General features: G+C 39.6%; 2 protein-coding genes across 19 annotated transcripts in view; one reads left to right on the forward strand and one right to left on the reverse strand.

The window, feature by feature from the left end:
- LOC147179940 (PDZ domain-containing protein 4-like) overlaps window positions 1-18437 on the reverse strand; it is a 123330-nt gene that overhangs the window by 19176 nt on the left and 85717 nt on the right. For 5 of the 18 annotated variants that reach the window (XM_086067480.1, XM_086067476.1, XM_086067483.1 and 2 more), the window contains 10 exons: window positions 12060-12705; window positions 11699-11992; window positions 10432-11167; window positions 5918-5971; window positions 4693-4795; window positions 4337-4511; window positions 3419-3500; window positions 3128-3226; window positions 2984-3046; window positions 2328-2429 (listed from right to left, as the gene is read on the reverse strand). In XM_086067480.1, the coding sequence (XP_085923606.1) occupies window positions 2328-2429; window positions 2984-3046; window positions 3128-3226; window positions 3419-3500; window positions 4337-4511; window positions 4693-4795; window positions 5918-5971; window positions 10432-10491 (738 nt within the window). In that variant the 5' untranslated portion in view covers window positions 10492-11167; window positions 11699-11992; window positions 12060-12705. Of the gene's footprint in view, window positions 1-2327; window positions 2430-2983; window positions 3047-3127; window positions 3227-3418; window positions 3501-4336; window positions 4512-4692; window positions 4796-5917; window positions 5972-10431; window positions 11168-11698; window positions 11993-12059; window positions 12706-14415; window positions 14588-18437 lie in introns of those variants that run through there. The other 13 variants (XM_086067486.1, XM_086067484.1, XM_086067488.1 and 10 more) reach the window with 8 other exon arrangements.
- On the forward strand, window positions 14906-16094 carry LOC147179941 (lithostathine-1-alpha-like). Its single transcript, XM_086067490.1, has 7 exons — window positions 14906-14917; window positions 15024-15086; window positions 15205-15232; window positions 15316-15401; window positions 15592-15723; window positions 15803-15908; window positions 15984-16094. Exons 2-7 carry the CDS (start codon window positions 15024-15026, stop codon window positions 16055-16057), a joined length of 489 nt encoding a protein of 162 aa, XP_085923616.1. The 5' UTR covers window positions 14906-14917; the 3' UTR covers window positions 16058-16094.

Here is an 18437-nt window from a genome sequence, read left to right on the forward strand (position 1 = left end):
GATAATTTTAATATCAGTGTTAATTAGTGAAATTGGACGGTAACTTGATGGAAGGGTGGGGTCTTTTTCTGGCTTTAATAAAAGTTTAATTGCTGCTGTATTTGTGTGTGGGCGTATGTGACCATTAGTTTTAATTTCTGTTACTACTCTTAAGAATAGTGGAGCAAGCATTGACCAGAAGTGCTTTAAAAATATAGCCGGATAACCATCCGGGCCGGGTGCTTTGCCATTTGGCATACTATCTAGAGCACTGTACAACTCGTTTATAGTAAGTGGTGCATCTAACATATCTTTATATTCAGTAGTTACCTGAGGTATATTTAAGCTACTGAGGAATGCCTCAATATGCTCTGGGTTAGGTTTGTGCCTTTTCTTGGGCAATCATTCCACGAAGAGTCACATTTTCGGGCAGAATAATCCCGGTGACAAATCGAAGAATTTGGGTAGTCTACCCCAGATTTTTAAAGAAGAGAAAAACTATTGCGACACTCTTTCCACTCAACAAAGAACTTCATCACAAGATGGCTGAGAGAAGAGAAAACATCTTCAAACGCTGTGACATCATGACACTTCTTTCAATGTTAATCTGATTTGGTATTTTCCTTTAAAAACAATGTCTTAAGGTGTTGAACTCTGAAGAGTTCAAATGAGGGAATGTTATATTATTAACATTGTTTTTCTGTTTCAATTTATATTTTTCAAAGTGTTTTTGATTTTAGTTAGATATGTTACAACTGTTCCCCATATGTTAGTTAATCTATAGTCTTTGTTCTCTTCCCTGGGAAAGTAAGGTTTCTGTGTCCATTCAGATCAGGGGTGTCGGGAACTGCATATCAAAGGGCGTTCATAAATATCCCTGGAGCCCAGGAATTGAAGTAAGATAAAAATGAGAAGTGTCTGACCAAATGGCGTCTGCGTGAATCCCTGGTGCCAGGAGGCGCCGGGAGCCAATTGTTTACCCACATCTGTTGTGGACTAAAATAACTGAATGGAAGATAACCTAATTGTATTTCACTCTGCTGACAGGACAAGATGAAAGGGGGGGGCACAATCTCTTCCTCAAAGGCTGTACTCTGTGTGGGGTTTATGGGGGCTGGCAGAAAGTGTCACATGGGTTGCTCTGTCTGGAGGGGCAAAAGGTACCTCTTTGTCAATGAAGGGGGAGGGAACTGTTTTAGTATAAATGTATGCGTGTACTTTGAGATGGTTACACTTTTGGGACCAGGGCTATTTGAACCGGGTTCTAGAGATGTCTTTCAGACTCTGAAATAAAGCTAGCAAAAACTTCTCCACGAGACTTCAACTTTGAATTTTATTTGAACACGCAGAAATCAAAGAAATGATTTCCAACAGTATACACTGATCAGACTGTCCGACTCCCGACGTCGGATTGGTGTATCTAAGCTTTAACATGGGTTCGCGATTGTGTATGCTTGATGCATGGTGATCGTGCTTCATGATCCTCTCCTTTTTAAGTACTTTGCCGCTATCTTGTGTCCTCTGTCTGAAACTGCAAACAAACCCTTAATATTTGACGGCTTTTCTCTATTCGTAGCAGGGGTCGATCCCAATTCCCCACAAATGGTGGGGATTCACTGTAGAATATATACGCAGTATTCCAAAATATTACGCATAATAGGTTTGTTATACATTTAAGTTTTAGTTTGTGTAGAAAGTGTTGCTTCGCCACCATCAGCCCCCAACATCAACCCTATAGAGAACCCGGAGCGCATACCTAAAAGGAAATTGTAGGACAATGGACAGAGCACTCTTGGAGGCAATTTGTGCATTGTCCAAAAAAGGTGATTTCTAACAGTTGCTCAAAGTTGAACATACAACTTGATCATTAAAGATGTTTTGAGGGTTTAATAGCACTTTAAAATGTAATGACAGTAGTATGGCCTTTTTTTCCAGTGTTCTTTACAAAAAATTATCAATGCCTAACTACCACCACCACCACCCACGCCGAATCCATCATGCTATTTGCTGCCTCAGTAATATGTACTTCCTATTCTGCACTTCAGTGTAAATCTGGAAGAATACATTGTATGTGTGTGTGTGGGGGGGGGGGGGGTATGAATGGGTAGCTGTCATGTTGTTCCCGTGCAGTCAGCAAATGTTGACACGCTGTCATTTACATCATCCATCATCACAGAACGATGAATTTATCATGTTTATTGACACTGCTGTGTCGTTTGTGTGTGAGCTTCGCTCGCATGTGGCAGGAAACATGTAAGGAATGAGGCTTTATCTTCATCAGTGTTGTCTGATTTGTGCAGTGTGTGTTGATAGTTGGCAGTTGTTGTTGTTCAGGGGTTGCGAGTCACCTCCATGTCGGGCCGGGCCAGCAATAAGGAGAAGTTGCCGCTGTCCTCTCTGCTCAAGATGGCTACGGCTTCTTCTCTGCTGTCGATGTCTACCCCGTTGATCTGCACGTGAGACGAGTGTATCGTTTAGTTGCCACCAAACATTCATTGGTTTAGATTACATAACAGTTAATGCAGAATTCACTTTTTCATTTTCTTGTAAGTGTATGAGGTGGACATCAAGTGGAGAATTGTTATCCTACCTCACTTTGAGAAGTTTACTTGTATGTTTAAATACATTCTTCTCCTATCTGTGAAATAAGATGCGGTGTGCCTCAAGGTTCAATTTTAGGTCCTTTATTGTTTAATTTATATATGCTCCCTTGGCGGTGTCATTAGGAGGCACAAAGTGAATTTCCACAGCTACACTGACGACATGCATTTGTACATCTCTGTGTATTCTGACGCCAGTCAAATGGACGCTCCTTTTAACTGTATTTTGGATTTCAAATCCTTGAAAAAAAGATCCAGTTGAACCAGGACAAGTCTGAAGTTTTGTTTTTTCGGTTTTTAACTCTTTTCAATTGTATTTGTTGTATGAAAAATGCTATATAAAGTTAGATTGATTGATTTGAAGCGGGGACAAAATAACCATTACAGGCAGCGTTGTGAGTTACCTGAAGTATTCGATCTCCCTCTCTGATGCGTCCGTTCTTTGCAGCGATGCTGTTTGGATTCACCTTGGTCACGTGACAAAAGGAAGTCAACAAACACAGGAACTCCCGAGCACACCCAGCCAAAAACGGCGGGGACGTGTTTACCTCTCCGACATAAATACCCAGCTGATCCTCGTCGTCCGTCCTGTAGCAGACGGTCAGGCCCAGCTTCTCCTCCTGACGGGACTTGTACAGCGCCACCTCCTAATAATAGTAATAATAATGCACTTTATTTAAAGGTGCCTTCAAAGAAAGCTGAATGAGATACTTGATAAAGAAGAGGGAGTTAGGACAGAGCCCTGGGGCACACCTCTGTTGATTGGGTATGGCTGAGCAATACGGTGTAAGGGTAGTCGACATCACCAGCCCCAGGTGTCTTTTGAGAGACGACCATACCTCATATTCCAGCTCGTCCGGCCGGTCCACGTCGTGGTGTGCCACTTCCAAGTAATCTTCATCCCCGTCAAACACGCATTCACTGGAGGAAGGCGTTCAAGGAAGTCAACCTTAAACATTTCTTGACAATAATATGTTACATAATGTGACCTCCACTAGTCTAAACATGACATTCTGATCGATATTGCATTTGTGCAATATGAGTTATGCAGCGAAATCCAGCCATTTTGCCACCAGCTGTCGACTGAAGATGACATCACAGTTGCCCAGGCAATGACCAATCACAGCTTACCTGTTTTCTGAAGCTGAGCTGTGATCACTAAGACAATATTAACCAGGCTGCATAGAACATATTGCAAATAAGTTTTGGGGGATTGACTTCCCTTTTAACTCATTCACTGGCAGCCATTTTCACTGAAGCAACCCCCTTCGCTCCCGGCTATTTTACTGTATTTTGACTGATTTTGCAAGTGCCATAGACTATTGTGTTCTATTGCTACAAAAACAAAAGAAAGATTAGTCTCTTCTTCCATTAGGAAAAAAAGTATATATATTATTTTTAATATGTTTTGCAACAATTAGCATTAGAATATAGCTAAGTTTCATCATTATTCACAAATCTGTTTATAACAGTGGGGAAAAAAGCTCTTTGCAACATGGCCCCTTGTTGATCTTTTATACTCTGCTGCCACCTGCTGGCCGTTTTTTGTAATAACTGCCTTTGCTTCAAACATTCTCTTCAGTTCAAAGCCTTCTGTATGCTCTAACATAAAAAATAAAAAAAAACGTATAAATATGTCTTTGGGAGCATGATGCTATTTGAAATAGAATGTATTTATACGTTTTTGGAATCAAATGACATCTGACGGTGGCACCTTCACTTCATCTCACGATCCTCATCAAAGAAGTCAAACGTACAAGTGGTCAGCCTGGTACTCTCCCACCAAGCGGGGTAGTAGAGGAGTGGTCGCCGGCCGCTGGAAGCTGACGTCGGTCTGCGTGCTGTTGTCCACATGCTCAGGTAGAAGAGCAACCACGGCGAAGGAGGAAATGGAGGTGCTGCTGGTCCGGTTTCCAGAGTTTACTATCACGCCTGATGGGAGGAGGCGCGGGCATGTATGTGATTAGCAGAGGTGGATGTAAGTCACTTATGTGCAAGTCACATACATTCCACATTTATGAAAGCACAATCTCAGTGTAGTGTTTGAAAACCGAAACTGTCAAAATGTACAATTCATAATAAATAATGCTGATAATGATGATGGCTGTGTTACCTTTCCTTCTGTGACTCTTGTGGTTGGTTCCGGGTTGCTGCAAAGGCTCCTGGGACTTTAGCGGTCTGCCCAGAGGCAGGTGAGAACGCCGCCTTCCTTTCACCTGACAGTGTGACACGTTGTGCAACTTTGACCTATTCTTGGAACTCTAATGATTCTACTTGACATCACAGTTCAACCTCTTAAGTTTCACTTTTTCGTTGACATTTTGTGTCTGTTAACTATTGAAGAAAAAAAAAATAAGAATGAAGGAGGTAAGAAATAAAGATGAAGAAGAGTGTGATTTAAAAAAAAAAAGACAGTACTGTATCACCAAACCCCCAAATATTCGTGTTCCGTTCCATCAAAATCCTTTTCCAGATCCAACGACACAATCTCACAATGGGACTTGACTTAAACCCTTTTGGCACTAAGAAGGTCATAGGTCATTGGAGAATCTTCCAACAGTTGTTTGACTTCTTCCAGTTTGTGTTAGAGTGAACTTTCCTCAGGCTGTGTCCGATGAAGCCCCACTTTCTCCAACTGATTCTTGTTTCAATTTGTCCTTGTGTGATCATCAACTTTTCATTGCTTATTGCAAGCAGTGAATTCCCAGATGTCGCAAGCATCTGCTTGAGCAGCTCTGGAATTTTTTGATTGTTGCTTTTCTGGTCCTCCATGTTTCTGAACTGTCACAATAAGTGACTTGACATTTGTGTGTCGTGTGAGGAAAAGTTGGCTATGCCCTCCATTTTCTTGTGAGCATGTCTTTGTCACTGCTTCACACATGATACGGATATTTGGACGTGTCAAACGTTTACAGTCTCTCTCTCTCTCTCTCTCTCTCTCGCTCTCTCTTTTTAGGTTTATTCAATTTTCTTTATTAAGTTTTTTTGTTTTTGTGTGTGCGTGTCAAAAGAAATATGTTGTCTGTGATATCCAGATCTTCTACATGGGACCCTGGTTGCAGTCTAGTTGAGGAGTGAGTTTACTGCTGGCACAACACACAGATCCTTTTCCAGAGAGCTTAATTAACTCATTCACTGCCATTGACGGCTATAGACGTCAAAAATTCATTTGAACTATTTCTATTGTTCTCTCTGCGAGGTGGTGATCAGGACATGCATATGCTCGTATAGATGACTGAATAGATTAGTAGGACATGACTTCCGTTGGCGAATTAACTGAGGATCAAAAGACACCGGCTACTGTTAGGCTCAACCTGGTCGCCAGAGCTTGGTCTCACCTTTTCGTGTCCATTTCGATCCATTGGCCGCAGGGAGTTGCTGCACCCCTTTTGCTAATGAGGCCGGGCGGAGCAGAGATGGATGGATGGCAACGCCAGAGTACACGGTCAGGAGAACACCAAAAAGAAAACAGAATTAGGAATAAATATAATATAAAGCTGCAAGCAGGAATGACTCTGTTCCGCGCCTAAAAAACAAAACAACAAAAACAGGTTTCATTTGAACTCATTCACTGCTATTGACGGCTACAGACGTCAAAAATTCATTTGAACTCGCACGCACATACACATACTCACCCACATACAAAAAAAATAAATAAATACAAAAAAAAAGAGCAATGATGATGACATTACCGAATGAACAATACTGAGCTCTTTTTAGAAAAAAAAATAAAAAAAATAAAAATAAAAAAATAAAATTTCATTTGAACTATTTCTATTAGTTTTTCACTTTTGTTAATAAGAGTATGAAAACCTAAAAAATATATATAAATATATATTGTACATTTAAAACAGATATAAAATTTGTGATTAATCGTGAGTTAATTATTGAAGTCATGTGATTAATTACAATGAAAAATTTTATTCACCTGACGTGATTTCAAAAAAGAAAAGATTATAAAAAATTTGGGGCGTCAGGCGATTACAATTTTAATTGTAATTAATCGCATGACTTCCCTAGTTAACTCACGATTAATCACAAATTTTATATTTGTTCTAAATGTACAATAAAAAAAATGGTAGGGTTTCACATTCTTGTTAACAAAAGTGGAAAAAAATGTTTAACTAATAGAAATAGTTCAAATGATTTTTTGACGTCCATAGCCGTCAATGGCAGTTAATGAGTTAATGAAGGCCAGGCCAGCCCTGCTGCTGACATATTGGGTTGTGAGAAGGCAAATGCTTGGACTTCAATGCCATGTGATCATTCATCTTTTTTCAGTCAAATCAATAGGATGCCTCAGACGAGTTGAGATGAGAAACGGAAATATCGCACATCACTTGAATAAACTGAGAACAGACAGAACAACCATCCATGTTTTTTTTTTTGGGGGGGGGGGGAGTGTTTCCACGTCAACGTGGATGGAAAGTGTGACAAAGATGATGGCCTTCCTTTCTCCATCTCCTCCCCCCGTTTGTGATAATTGTGTCTCTGCACTCGGCGCACTGCCAATGACAAATGGGCCTTTCAACAACAGTGTGCATGAGTGTGGGTGTGCATGTGTCTGTGTTGATGGAGTCATTAAATAGTAATAATGAGCAGGAGGGCGGAGCAAGAGGGCGGAGGGGTGAGGGGTGAGCTTATATAATAATGGTTACATATATACATGTTACATGCAAATTGAAGTAGCAGAAGATGTACTGAGGATCGTGTAGGAAAAATAATGATCATTTCAAAATGGCATTGACAATATTTTTTCAAAATTCAAAATCTTGTCTTGTTTTTTCAAGAATAGTATATTAGATAGAAACAGAAAACTAGAAAAATTTCCGCGGAAATTTTGAATGGGCCTGCTGACTCTTTTAAATGAGCTGAACAGTTTAAAATTTAAACCATTGAAATCGCTCAAGAAATGTGGAAGTTAACCATAATCAACTAAAAGTATTACTGCTCCTTTAAGAAACATGCACATTCACGCACACACATTTGATTTTAACTAACATTGAAATGAGCTGAACAGTTTAAAATTTAAACCATTGAAATCGGTCAAGAAATGTGGAAGTTAACCATAATCAACATCAACTAAAAGTATCTTACTGTCCCTTTAAGAACGCATACACATTTGATTAACTTGAGTAACTTGTTGGGAGACGTCACGCACCCACATTCCATTGATTTTGTATAGGATACGCACACCTCAAACAAAAGCCTCTCACGACAAAAGATGCAGATTCCAGAAATGGCTCGTTAGAACGGCAAGGGTTTGGGGAACGCGAGCATGTTCTCAGTTTTTTTCATCGGATGAAAAATGACCAAATGAGAGCAGGTTGAAAACTTATGATTTATCGAAAATGAAGAAACAAAGGCGGCGAAATTAACATGGAGGAGATAGGCGCCCAAGTCCGACTTCTCCTTGCTTAAAGTGAAAATAAAGGTACTAAATGACACCTTAGCCAAATAAAACTAGGTTTGTCAGAAAGCAGACCCTTGTCACTACAAAATGTGTGAATTTGATGTCTAGTGAGCAAAGATTGTGGCCATGGTGACGAGTTGAAGTGAAACTTTTGGAAATAGATTTTTTGGTTCCCGTCACTCAAACCTTAATTAGTCCGCTCAAGCCGATGCAAAAAAGGCTATTTTCACCCCTTCGCTCACTGTCTTTGAACCCGCACACGGGGGAGAGCTTTCATTCCTTTTTTTTTTTTTGACACTGAGCTAAAGATGGGAAAAATTCCAACAAAATGAGCTAAAATTCATATCGGTCGGTTAACGTATGCGCGCGCAGCGTGTCTTGGAAAAAGGTGCTTGATTGGAGTTGATCTCTTTCGGTTTCCCATTCATTCCTATGGGACTTTTTTGGGGAGTTTTTTGGGAATAGCGTCGCCATGGTAACTGGGAATTCCTAGAAAAATAATAGCGCAGCGAGTCAGATTGAGCCGCATCGTTTGATACCTCATTTGTCCCGGTGCGATCTACGGTACGGGCCGCATTTTTGCGGAAAAATCTGTGGAAGTATAATATAATAAGAAACGCACCAATAATAATAAACCCCTTTTTCCTAGGATAGTAATATGTGCCTGCGGTGCTCCGCTCAGCAGGCCCATAATTAAATGAAAACACAGTCCATTTTTTTTCAAGACAAAAAGTTGTATTTTTTTTTCCAGGAAATAGTCAAAGTTGTATTTTTCAAAAGAGTTTAATTTTGGGAGAAAAAAGTAATTTAACTATAATAAAGTCTGAAATTCAATAGCAACATGTAAGAACAATTTTTTTTGTAAGATTAGGTCATATGTTGCAAGAGCAATGCCATTTTAGTAAAAATAAAAAGTGTAATATTAAGAGATTTTTAAATGAAAGAATAATATAGTATATTTTGCAATGGCAACACTGACCAGATTACATCACTATTTATTGCTTTCTAAGAATACAATTTGAAGAATTACTAGGAATGATTTTTTTTTAATTATTCGAAATTATATATGTTTCCCCCGTATGAGTAACTCAAGATTGTGTTAATTACACCTACACATTATGATTCTCAGCGCCTTTAAATTCTCATCATTTAAAATGTATTTTCCACTATCAATGAATTTGAATGAAAACCTTTTTTAATAATAATAATAATATATAATAATAATAATATAATGCATTCCAACGTGTGCATTCAGCGGCAGCTGCGAAGCGATGCAACATGAGTGCGGCTTGCGTAATGGCAGCAGTCACCACGGCAACAACATCCCACTGAGGCGCACTTAGTTAGCAAAGTGAAGACTAGGTGCTGCTGGTGGTGAAGGTTGGGGACGGGGGGGGTTTGGGCTGGTTGTCAAGGAAGAGGATGTTCGTTCATGCATATGCTTCACATGCAGAAACTGTGACAATTCAATGGTGGCCGAGAAGCATTGAGAAACGGGCAAAAGAAAAAAAATGTAAATCTAAAAGTCACATTATTATCATTTCAGCCCTTGTGCCAATTAATGTAATATTTCAACATTCAAGTTTTGCCCTATGACAGACAATTTTTGTTTGGATTGGGATTCCTGCAAATTACATGCAAAAAAACAAATAATACATCCAAAAAAACAAAACAAAACATGGAGTAGGTTGTGTTAAATATTTACATTCAATTAAAATATGATTAAGTTAATGGCAAAACCTTCCATTCTTAACCCTCCTGTCAAATGGATCCATTTCTCAGTAAAATAGTTACTGAAATTAAACCTGTTCGGAAGCATAAGTGTCCAAAACAACGACGGGTGTTGCATTCACTTGCACTGCACTGCATCTAAAAAAAAAAAGAAACTCATGTTTTTGTGACTATTTTTTGGGGGAGCTTTGTTTTTTTGTTTTTTTATATATTTTTTTTTAATTATGTTTTATATATTTTTCTATTTTATGGAACATTTTGTTGTTTTTCTGAACAATTTATTTTTAATGACAGATTATTTATTTATTTTTTTACTGAAAAAATATATTCAATGCAACAGAAAAACAATATTAAAATCAAAATGCATGAAATGTTGATTCAAATGGTTATTAATGCCATGTTTGTATAATTAAACATGCCCTGGTTCAAACTGACCCAAGAACCATTGAGCATCACGGGAAAATAATTTAATTGCTTTCCTTGGACCAGTATCTGTGAAAGGTAACTTAAATATTTAGTACTGAAGCTCATAATGCTTTTTTCATGCCACGCGTCAAAATGACCCTGTAACATTTGTGCGCAACAGGGTGGTTAATCAAATTTCATGTCACGTTTTCACTTCCCGCTTGTAATGCACTTGATTCCAAATGTCCTAATAATGTTGGCAGTAGGATGACATTCTGTCTGTGCCGTTCAAAGTCGACATACCTGGTACATGACCTTGTAGCGCTCCTCGGGACGTCTGACCACACACATGTTGCAGCCCATGATGCCGACTTTCACCTGCACATCGGCCCTTCCTCCTCGGCTGCTCCTCCAATTTTCAATCAGGTTGATAAAGATCCTAAAACTTCCAGTAAGAGTTTGTGATGGAAAGAGTGGGGACAGGAACCTTGGTTCTTGACTTTCTTCTCCAATTTGCCGGAAGTAGGCAAGATGTCTGCAGGGCAACTTCTTGTTACATTTCCAACACCTCGGGGGGAAAAAAGCCTCCAACTATGTAAAGGAGGCGTGAGCAAAATCCAAAATCCAATCAAGTTGTTGTAATTGCAAATGGCCACAGGTCAAGGCTAATTGTGGACAACACATGAAAAATGGCAACTCGTTGCTGGCAAGATGCTGGTCTAATTCCTGGCTACTGTCAAAGTGCCCTTGAGCTAACCCTTTATAACACAAAAAAAAGTGTTAATTGAATTTCCCTTTAATCAATTAAATTAAATGCAGTGACTAAGTCCAGCGATGGAGCTATGATTTCAGTGGTGGTTGAAATAAAAGCAGAGATATGCTGTTTCCAGGGATTAGTTTCAATCCAGTGAAGAATTCAAATCCAGCGCTGGCGCTATGATTCCACGATAGATCTGAATCCACGATAGAGCATCCTCCGTTCTCCGGATTTGCGCTGCATGGTCAATTCTTCCCAAAAAATCCACTTGGAATTTCTCCCCTGGAAATCGATACCAGAGAAAGGACAATGATGGGACTGCGTACACACAAATATTGATGTAAAATAATACCAAACAAAAATTATAAAAACATTTTAACATTATTAAATATCCAACAGGAAAATTGCACTTCTGATGAAAACGGCCAAGCCAAAAATGTTCTTCTGTTTCGTTTTGGTCCATGTACTGAAATAAATATATATTATTTTACTCCAATGGCGTTCCAACTTATTTATGATTAATATTACCATCCTATTTTGCTCACTTCTTAATCATCATAAACACTTTGCATATTATATTATTTTTTTCTAAGGAAAACAAAAGGGCCAGAAGAATACATTTAATTTAAATCCTGTATTCTTTCTAGATTTAGAACAAAAATGTCAAATACAATAAAAAAAGAAAAAAAAAATCACATTTAATAACATGTTCTAAAAATAGCCAACATAATCGTGTCATTTGATTCATTACATTTTTTCAATTTAACAACATGATTGTCTACATTATCATTATCATACTAGCTCGCAGTGCACCTTTCCAGATGTCTCCGAGCCTCCTCCAGATGTTTTAGGAGCAGCCGCCTCCGATCGCCCCCACGCACGGTGATCCCTGCCTGGGCAGCGCTTCCACGGCGAAAGCCTCCTCTTCATCCATCTCTCCGGAAAGAAATGTGCTGCTGGTTCGCGTGCGGAGCCAGCAGGCTGGCGTCATTCAGGATTTTGAGGTTTCCCGTCAAATTGTTCTTACTGACGACGATGAAGAAGGGGAGCGCGTCTCTTCTTTACGCCGCTCGCTCCTCTTCTGCAACGCCGGCAGCCAATCACACGCTGGAGGCAATTAATTTTCGCCATCATTGGACCCCTTCCCCCTCCTCCCTCGTCTTCCCCCTCCCACCTGCTTTGGATTGCTGTTGCTTTGTCTCTGACGTTTGCTGATCCAGGACCAGGACCAGTACTCCGTCAGGACTTTTACCACCTTTCTCCAAGACGTGTACACACCTACAAAACCACATCCAAACTAGACATGTTAAGTCCTTGAGTATCTGGACTTGTACTCCAGTTTTGATAAAGACCTGTACTCATCCAGGACCAGAACTCCTCCAGGAATTTAATTGTACACCTACAAGACCAGTTCTCATCTGGAAGACGGAACTGGACTCCAGCAGAGCCTGCACTACACCTCCAGATCTGGTCCTGAAACGAAGACTGTATTGATTCAGGACCAGTACTCCTCCAAGAAATGTCCCACCCGCTCCTAGGTCCTACCTGTACACATCTTAAAAAATCTGAAACATACAGATGTAGTCCTGAAGACTACATCACATACAAGGTGAGACCTGAGTATGTGAAATGGAAAACTAGCTTGCCAAAAAAAAAATAAACAAAGCTTTATTGTTCTTGCTAGTGCTGACTTTGACCAAAAAATAATGAGCATATTTAATTTACATTTAAGTTAGGGTATTCATTTTTAAAAAACATACTCACCTGGCGCCCAAATTGATTAAGCTATACGACCTCCAGTACGCAAACCATGGATAAACCTAAGACAAGAAAAGAAAAGTTGGTGACGAAAACAGAATGTTGAATGCTACATGCTACATGAAACAATCGCTCGAAGGTGATGTAAATTCAGTCCTGATGTGTTGACACTATGCTGTGGTTCAGGAGAAAAATCCCATTAACCTGGTAAAAATTTATATTCGAATAGAGATCCGGACGTTATGGGCGTTAGCGCAGCCATTTTGGCAGCATAGAAACCGCGTCTGCCACTCTGAGTAAACGGCAAACGCCACAAGAAGAGGCAAAAAAAAATTCTCCAGGCTACCAAAAGACGAATCGATGCGTCGCCAATCATAGCAGCCATAAAAAGAGCGAACAACAAGACGGATAATTTGTGATTCTTCTCACGTCATAGCAGGCGAGTCAATTACGTTAGTTGAGTAGATGTAGCTACGTACATGGTGGCTGAATGAGCAGATGCTAATTTGCCTGAAGTAAGCGCCTCAGGAGGCTAGCTTCAGGCAAGTTAGCACGCAAAAAGAAGAATCCGTTCGTTTGTGCTGATACTGTTTAACACACAGTTGAATTTAATAACTGACCAACCCCATAAAGACTTTTTACGGCATAGATGACGGCGGCGGTGGCCGAATTAGCAGATGCTAAGTTGCTAACGTACCTAAATAATAAGACGTGTGAAACGCTAGTTTTATCCCTCGTCATTGTAATCCATTAACGCGGCGCTGCGACTTTCCTGCCACAGGGGGCGTGTTCAGAGAAATAGTCATGTGATATCCGGATCTCTATTGGCATTGTTAAGTGGAATACTGTCGACCTTTTTAATTCAGATTGACAACTGACCGCACGCTCAGAACACAGAAGAAATATAATTCAGTTTTATCCTCAATTTAGATGTCAAAAAGGTTTTGTGGCTCCCAATGTTTTTTTTTTGTGTGTGTGTGTATCTGTGGTAGACGGTTCAAATGGCTCTTTGAGTATTTACGGTTGAAGTCTTGTACCGTATTCTGCAGAACCAAAGTACTTTTGTTTCTTTTTTGTTTTTTTTGTTCATAAAGTTATATTTCACAGAAATACAGGGGTGTTTTCGTATGATTTGTGAAAAGGTTCCGGTATAGTGTATGAGGGCATACCAGCAGTAAATGACAGATAGTCTAGCAAAATACCAGAAGAGAGAAAACTCTGCCCGTGCGCACATTTACACTTCACTTGGCACTAGATTCTAAATTGATGAGTATTACATCCTCATCCTCATCCTCATATCTCACTGAGCGGTTTGCGAAGGTAGCGAATGTTCGTTTTTCGTCGTCAGGGTTCTTTCAACGGCCGCAAAGACCTTCACCAACAATTTTAATGGTCGCAAAATCTTTTTCTTTGAAAATGTTCAAAACTTCCTTGAGACCACAATTGTCACTCTTCAAGTGAGCCCTCATCTCATAACGACATCACGGTCTAAGGATCCAGTATCTACCAGACCCCCTTAAAGGTGTTCCATTGTTGATTTATGTAAGTACGGGAACAGAACAAAGAACATACCAACGGCTTGCAGGTTTTCAGAAAGCACGGTGGCGGGGGTGGTTGAGGGTTGGGCTCACACAGAATACCAAAAGCAAACTCAAGTACAGTATAGACCAAGAGAATTGTAAAAGTGTAAAACACTGATAATGTAACGGCAAAACAATATAAACCAAGTCATTAAACAATGTTTCTAGTTATGGTCGTCTTTTGACACCCACCTATAATTTACTTCCAGTGCGTCACTGACACACCTCACATAAATCATCTGTAGGCTCAGACACGCAAGCTATAGCGTTTATTCTGTCCACATTGGGCGGGGAGGTGGATCCGATCCAAGTTGACTTCAGGCCCGACGTAGATGACACCTTGGACTGCCGGTCGTTGAACCGGAGAACACGCACAGACAGACAGAGCGCTGCTCTGTTATAATATATTTATTATTATATTATATTATACTATTATTCAAATGCGTGGGATCATGTAAGGGGAATCCAGAGAACTTGACACATGTCCTCGCAAAACCAGTCCGATCTGTTGATAATTGGCGTAAAAAAAGCGTAATTGTTCCTCAAGAATGAGGAAGTCGTTAAGAAGATACCAGGGTGAGACGTTTCTCATCATAATCAACCAAACAATGCCGCATTCCAAGACTGTCTCATAACGTATATAAGGACGGCTCGCCGTCGTCCTCAGTATCAAGCATCAAGCATCACCACAAAGGTAACCACGCAATTTGACATCTTGATGACTTTTTCACGGTTTCACCATTTCACAAGCTAACGTTGCAATGTCTTGTTTCATGTGATGTTTTTCTGTCAATGTGCAGATGGAATTTGGACTTCGCTCGTTGTTCCTCCTCTGCGGGATCAGTGGACTGTTGACCGGAGTCGTAAGTTACAAATATTTTTCTTCGCGTTAAAATCTTACGTTTTGCTTCGTCGCGGCCTTCCTTTGTGACAATGCTGCAAGGTCTGATTTTGAAAAAACATCTTTTTTCTTCTCGACAGTGGTCTAAACCTACCACTGTTGCGAAAGGTAAGTCGTTGCACATCAGCCACTTGTCGCCATTTCAGTGGAAGTATTTCGTTTTTTTTTCTCAAACTACGATTGTGCTGCAGACAATAGCTGTCCTAAAGGCTGGACTCAGTTGGACTGCCACTGTTATATCTACGAAGATGAAGACAGAACCTTTGCGGATGCAGAGGTATGGAAGACTTTTGACACTTTTACAAGTCATGATGTCTTTTTTTGAAAGCAGCTTACAGTGATTACAGGAAGCAATCCATCCGTTTTCTTTTCATTGAACGCTTTGGTTGAGAGTCAAAAGATCTCGTCTGATGGATCAAAATGGCAAAATAACCTCTTTTTTTTTTTTACACTTTTTCCCCCATCAGAGTGTGTGCAACATTCTTGGCGGGAATTTGGTCTCCATTCATAGTAACCTGGAAAACGCGCTCGTCCTCGAACTGATTCGAGCGGGCGGTAATGATGGCGAAGCCTGGATCGGTTTACATGATGCCATTGAGGTGAAACATTAAAAGTTCTGCCACTGAACGTGTCCTTCCAATCTCAGTCTTTTCACCGGCTTTTGATTTTGTCGTCCAGAATGACGACTTTATCTGGACTGATGGTTCCGATAATGATTTCACCAACTTTGACGTCTTATCTGAGCCTAATGAAACTGGAGACTGTGTGCAAATGGATGAAAGCGGTAAGTCAAATCGGCCATCAAGGTTTGCTAAGAATTAAGAACTAAGAATCTTACTTCAACATTCATTTCTTACAGAGGGAGAATGGGAGGATGAGCTCTGCTCAGACGAGATCCCGTATGTTTGCATCATAGATGTGCATCATTGGTAGTCGAGTAACATAGTACATCGACGACTCATATTCAACTGTCTTCCTTGATGCCAATTTGTTGTCGTGGAAACAACTTTGCAATGCATCTTTTAGCTTAATAAAGAAATCTGCATCCAAATATGTGTTTGTGTCTTATTTTTCTAACTTGTGTTGCTTGATTACAGAATGTCAGCCAATCACAGGCCACAGAGACAGACCACACTTATATGCTATTAAACGACATGAATACGATTTTTGTTAACTCATTCACTGCCATTGACGGCTATAAACGTCAAAAATTCATTTGAACTATTTCTATTAGTTTAACTTTTTTCCCCCCACTTTTGTTAACAAGAATATGAAAACCTAGGGAAAAAAATCTTTATTGTACATTTAGAACAGATTAATCGTGAGTTAACTAGTGAAGTCATGCGATTAATTACAATTAAAAATCGTAATCGCCTGACAAGATGATTATTAAAAATTAAGGGCGTCAGGCGATTACAATTTTTTATCGGAATTAATCGCATGACTTCCCCAAAAATTTATAACATTTTATATCTGTTCTAAATGCGCAATAAAAAAAATCTAGGTTTTCACTCTTGTTAACAAAAGTAGAAACAAATGTTAAACTAATAGAAAAATGTAAATGATTTTTTTGACGTTTATAACCGTCAATGGCAGTGAATGAGTTAATACGGCAAATTAGTTATACGACTGAAAAATAAATTGTCATTCTCATCCAGTTGGTGCCTTATAAATGTGTGCGCGCTTGTGCTCCCTATTTTACATTTTACTTTTCCAATAAAGCAGATAAGATGTATGCGTTAAAATTCATTCGCCTTCCACTCCCTTCTTGATCTTCTTGATGTGTTTTTCAAAATAAAATGCATGCGCAGGTGTATCTGCCTGCATGTTTGTTTACTGAGAGAAAAAAATACACTGTGATAAGACTGCCCCTCCAAACTGCATTTAAAAGTGGAGTGAATTGAAAAATTGTGGAGGAGGAGCGCAGATGGATTCTCCTGAGGCACAATATGGAAGCCTTCTTGGAAAACAGGAATATTTGAAGGGTAAAAGTAATCAGGCTTCAGTACGGTACGGAAGAAATGGCCCTAGTGTCATAAGAGTGTTTTGAGTCACGAGACAAGCAAGGCAAAGCAGGACTCTTTGGAAAAGGGTCGAGATCAAAGTCTTTGATCCGCAAGACATTTTGACCGATCAAAGTAAGAATCCAACAAGTCCTCAAACTATAACGACCATATCGGTCGTTTTACCGTGCACCAAAATACGACCAAGTGTTACATATTGTAGTTTAGAGACCTCTATCGTATCGGCCATGTTGTATCAGCAATAGCGAAAAAATCGCAATGGGAATGGAATCCGGGTCATCTGGTTGGAAGACAAACGTTTATCTTACCGAGCTGACAGGCAAGTTATGATTTTAGTGTCTTTTTTAGTGTTGACATGTATGTCAATTCGTCGGCGGACTAATGGTTTTGGGTTAGCGTTACACTTTCAGTACACGTTACGTCTTTACATGGGACACGAATGGTTGAGATTAGGAAAAGGAACAGTGAGGTTGTAGGCCGTTACAAATAGCGGTGTGAAATGCCTAGTCGCTGGCGATTCGATTCGTATCACGATTCATAGGTCACGATTCGATGCCGATTAATCCCGATTATTGCGTTGTTGTTTTTTACTCAAATTTAGAAAATACTAAAAAGTAAACTGGTACATGTACATTGTAAGATTTGTATGAAAATGTATTTTTTTATCTGAAAATTCCGGTTGCAGTCTGTTTCATGTTTGAACAGCGCTGAAATTAAATATTAAGGTTAATGTTCCATTATTATAACATTCTTCCATGCTTAATGTGTGAATCCTAACCCTAAGTAAGACGTTTTGTTGAATATTCCCATAAAAAAAAAGAAGTAAAAAAATTGATTCGGCCGCATATCGAATCGATTCGAGAATTGCGTTCTGTAATATCGCGATATATTGCCGAATCGATTTTTTTCTAACACCCCTAGATACAAAACATGTCGCTCAGTCAGATAAACACTCGTCTTACGACCAGATGGACTGAGTTCAAGTCCCACTTTTGTATTTTTGCGCTATTTAACATGGCCGATAGAGGTCGCTAAACTAAAATACGTAACACTTTGTTGTAATTTGGCACCTTTTCAAAATGACCTAGGTCATATTTATTGGAGGACTGTGTCGAAGAATCTCGTGGCCGTGAGATGATTTAAAGTGTCAAAATAAGAGTCTTAAAGCATAAAGACGATAACAAGCTAACAAAGCCAATTTTCAGGCGTGTTAGTCTTTATCTTTCCTTTTTTTCCTGCAGTAAAGTAGAAGTTCTGCTCAAAGAAAAAGCATCATGCAGACTTGAAAC

This window comes from Leptonotus elevatus, chromosome 2, assembly GCF_054856555.1.
Source record: "Leptonotus elevatus isolate MCC_2025b chromosome 2, RoL_Lele_1.0, whole genome shotgun sequence".
Lineage (NCBI taxonomy): Eukaryota > Metazoa > Chordata > Actinopteri > Syngnathiformes > Syngnathidae > Leptonotus > Leptonotus elevatus.

What these genes read in the sequence shown, in the direction of transcription:
- LOC147179941 (XM_086067490.1), top strand. Translation starts at nt 15,024, where the DNA reads ATGGAATTTGGACTTCGCTCGTTGTTCCTCCTCTGCGGGATCAGTGGA. An exon ending in GTGGACTGTTGACCGGAGTC is followed by an intron (nt 15,087 to 15,204) that starts GTAAGTTACAAA and finishes TCTTCTCGACAG; the next exon opens with TGGTCTAAACCTACCACTGT. An exon ending in ACCTACCACTGTTGCGAAAG is followed by an intron (nt 15,233 to 15,315) that starts GTAAGTCGTTGC and finishes ATTGTGCTGCAG; the next exon opens with ACAATAGCTGTCCTAAAGGC.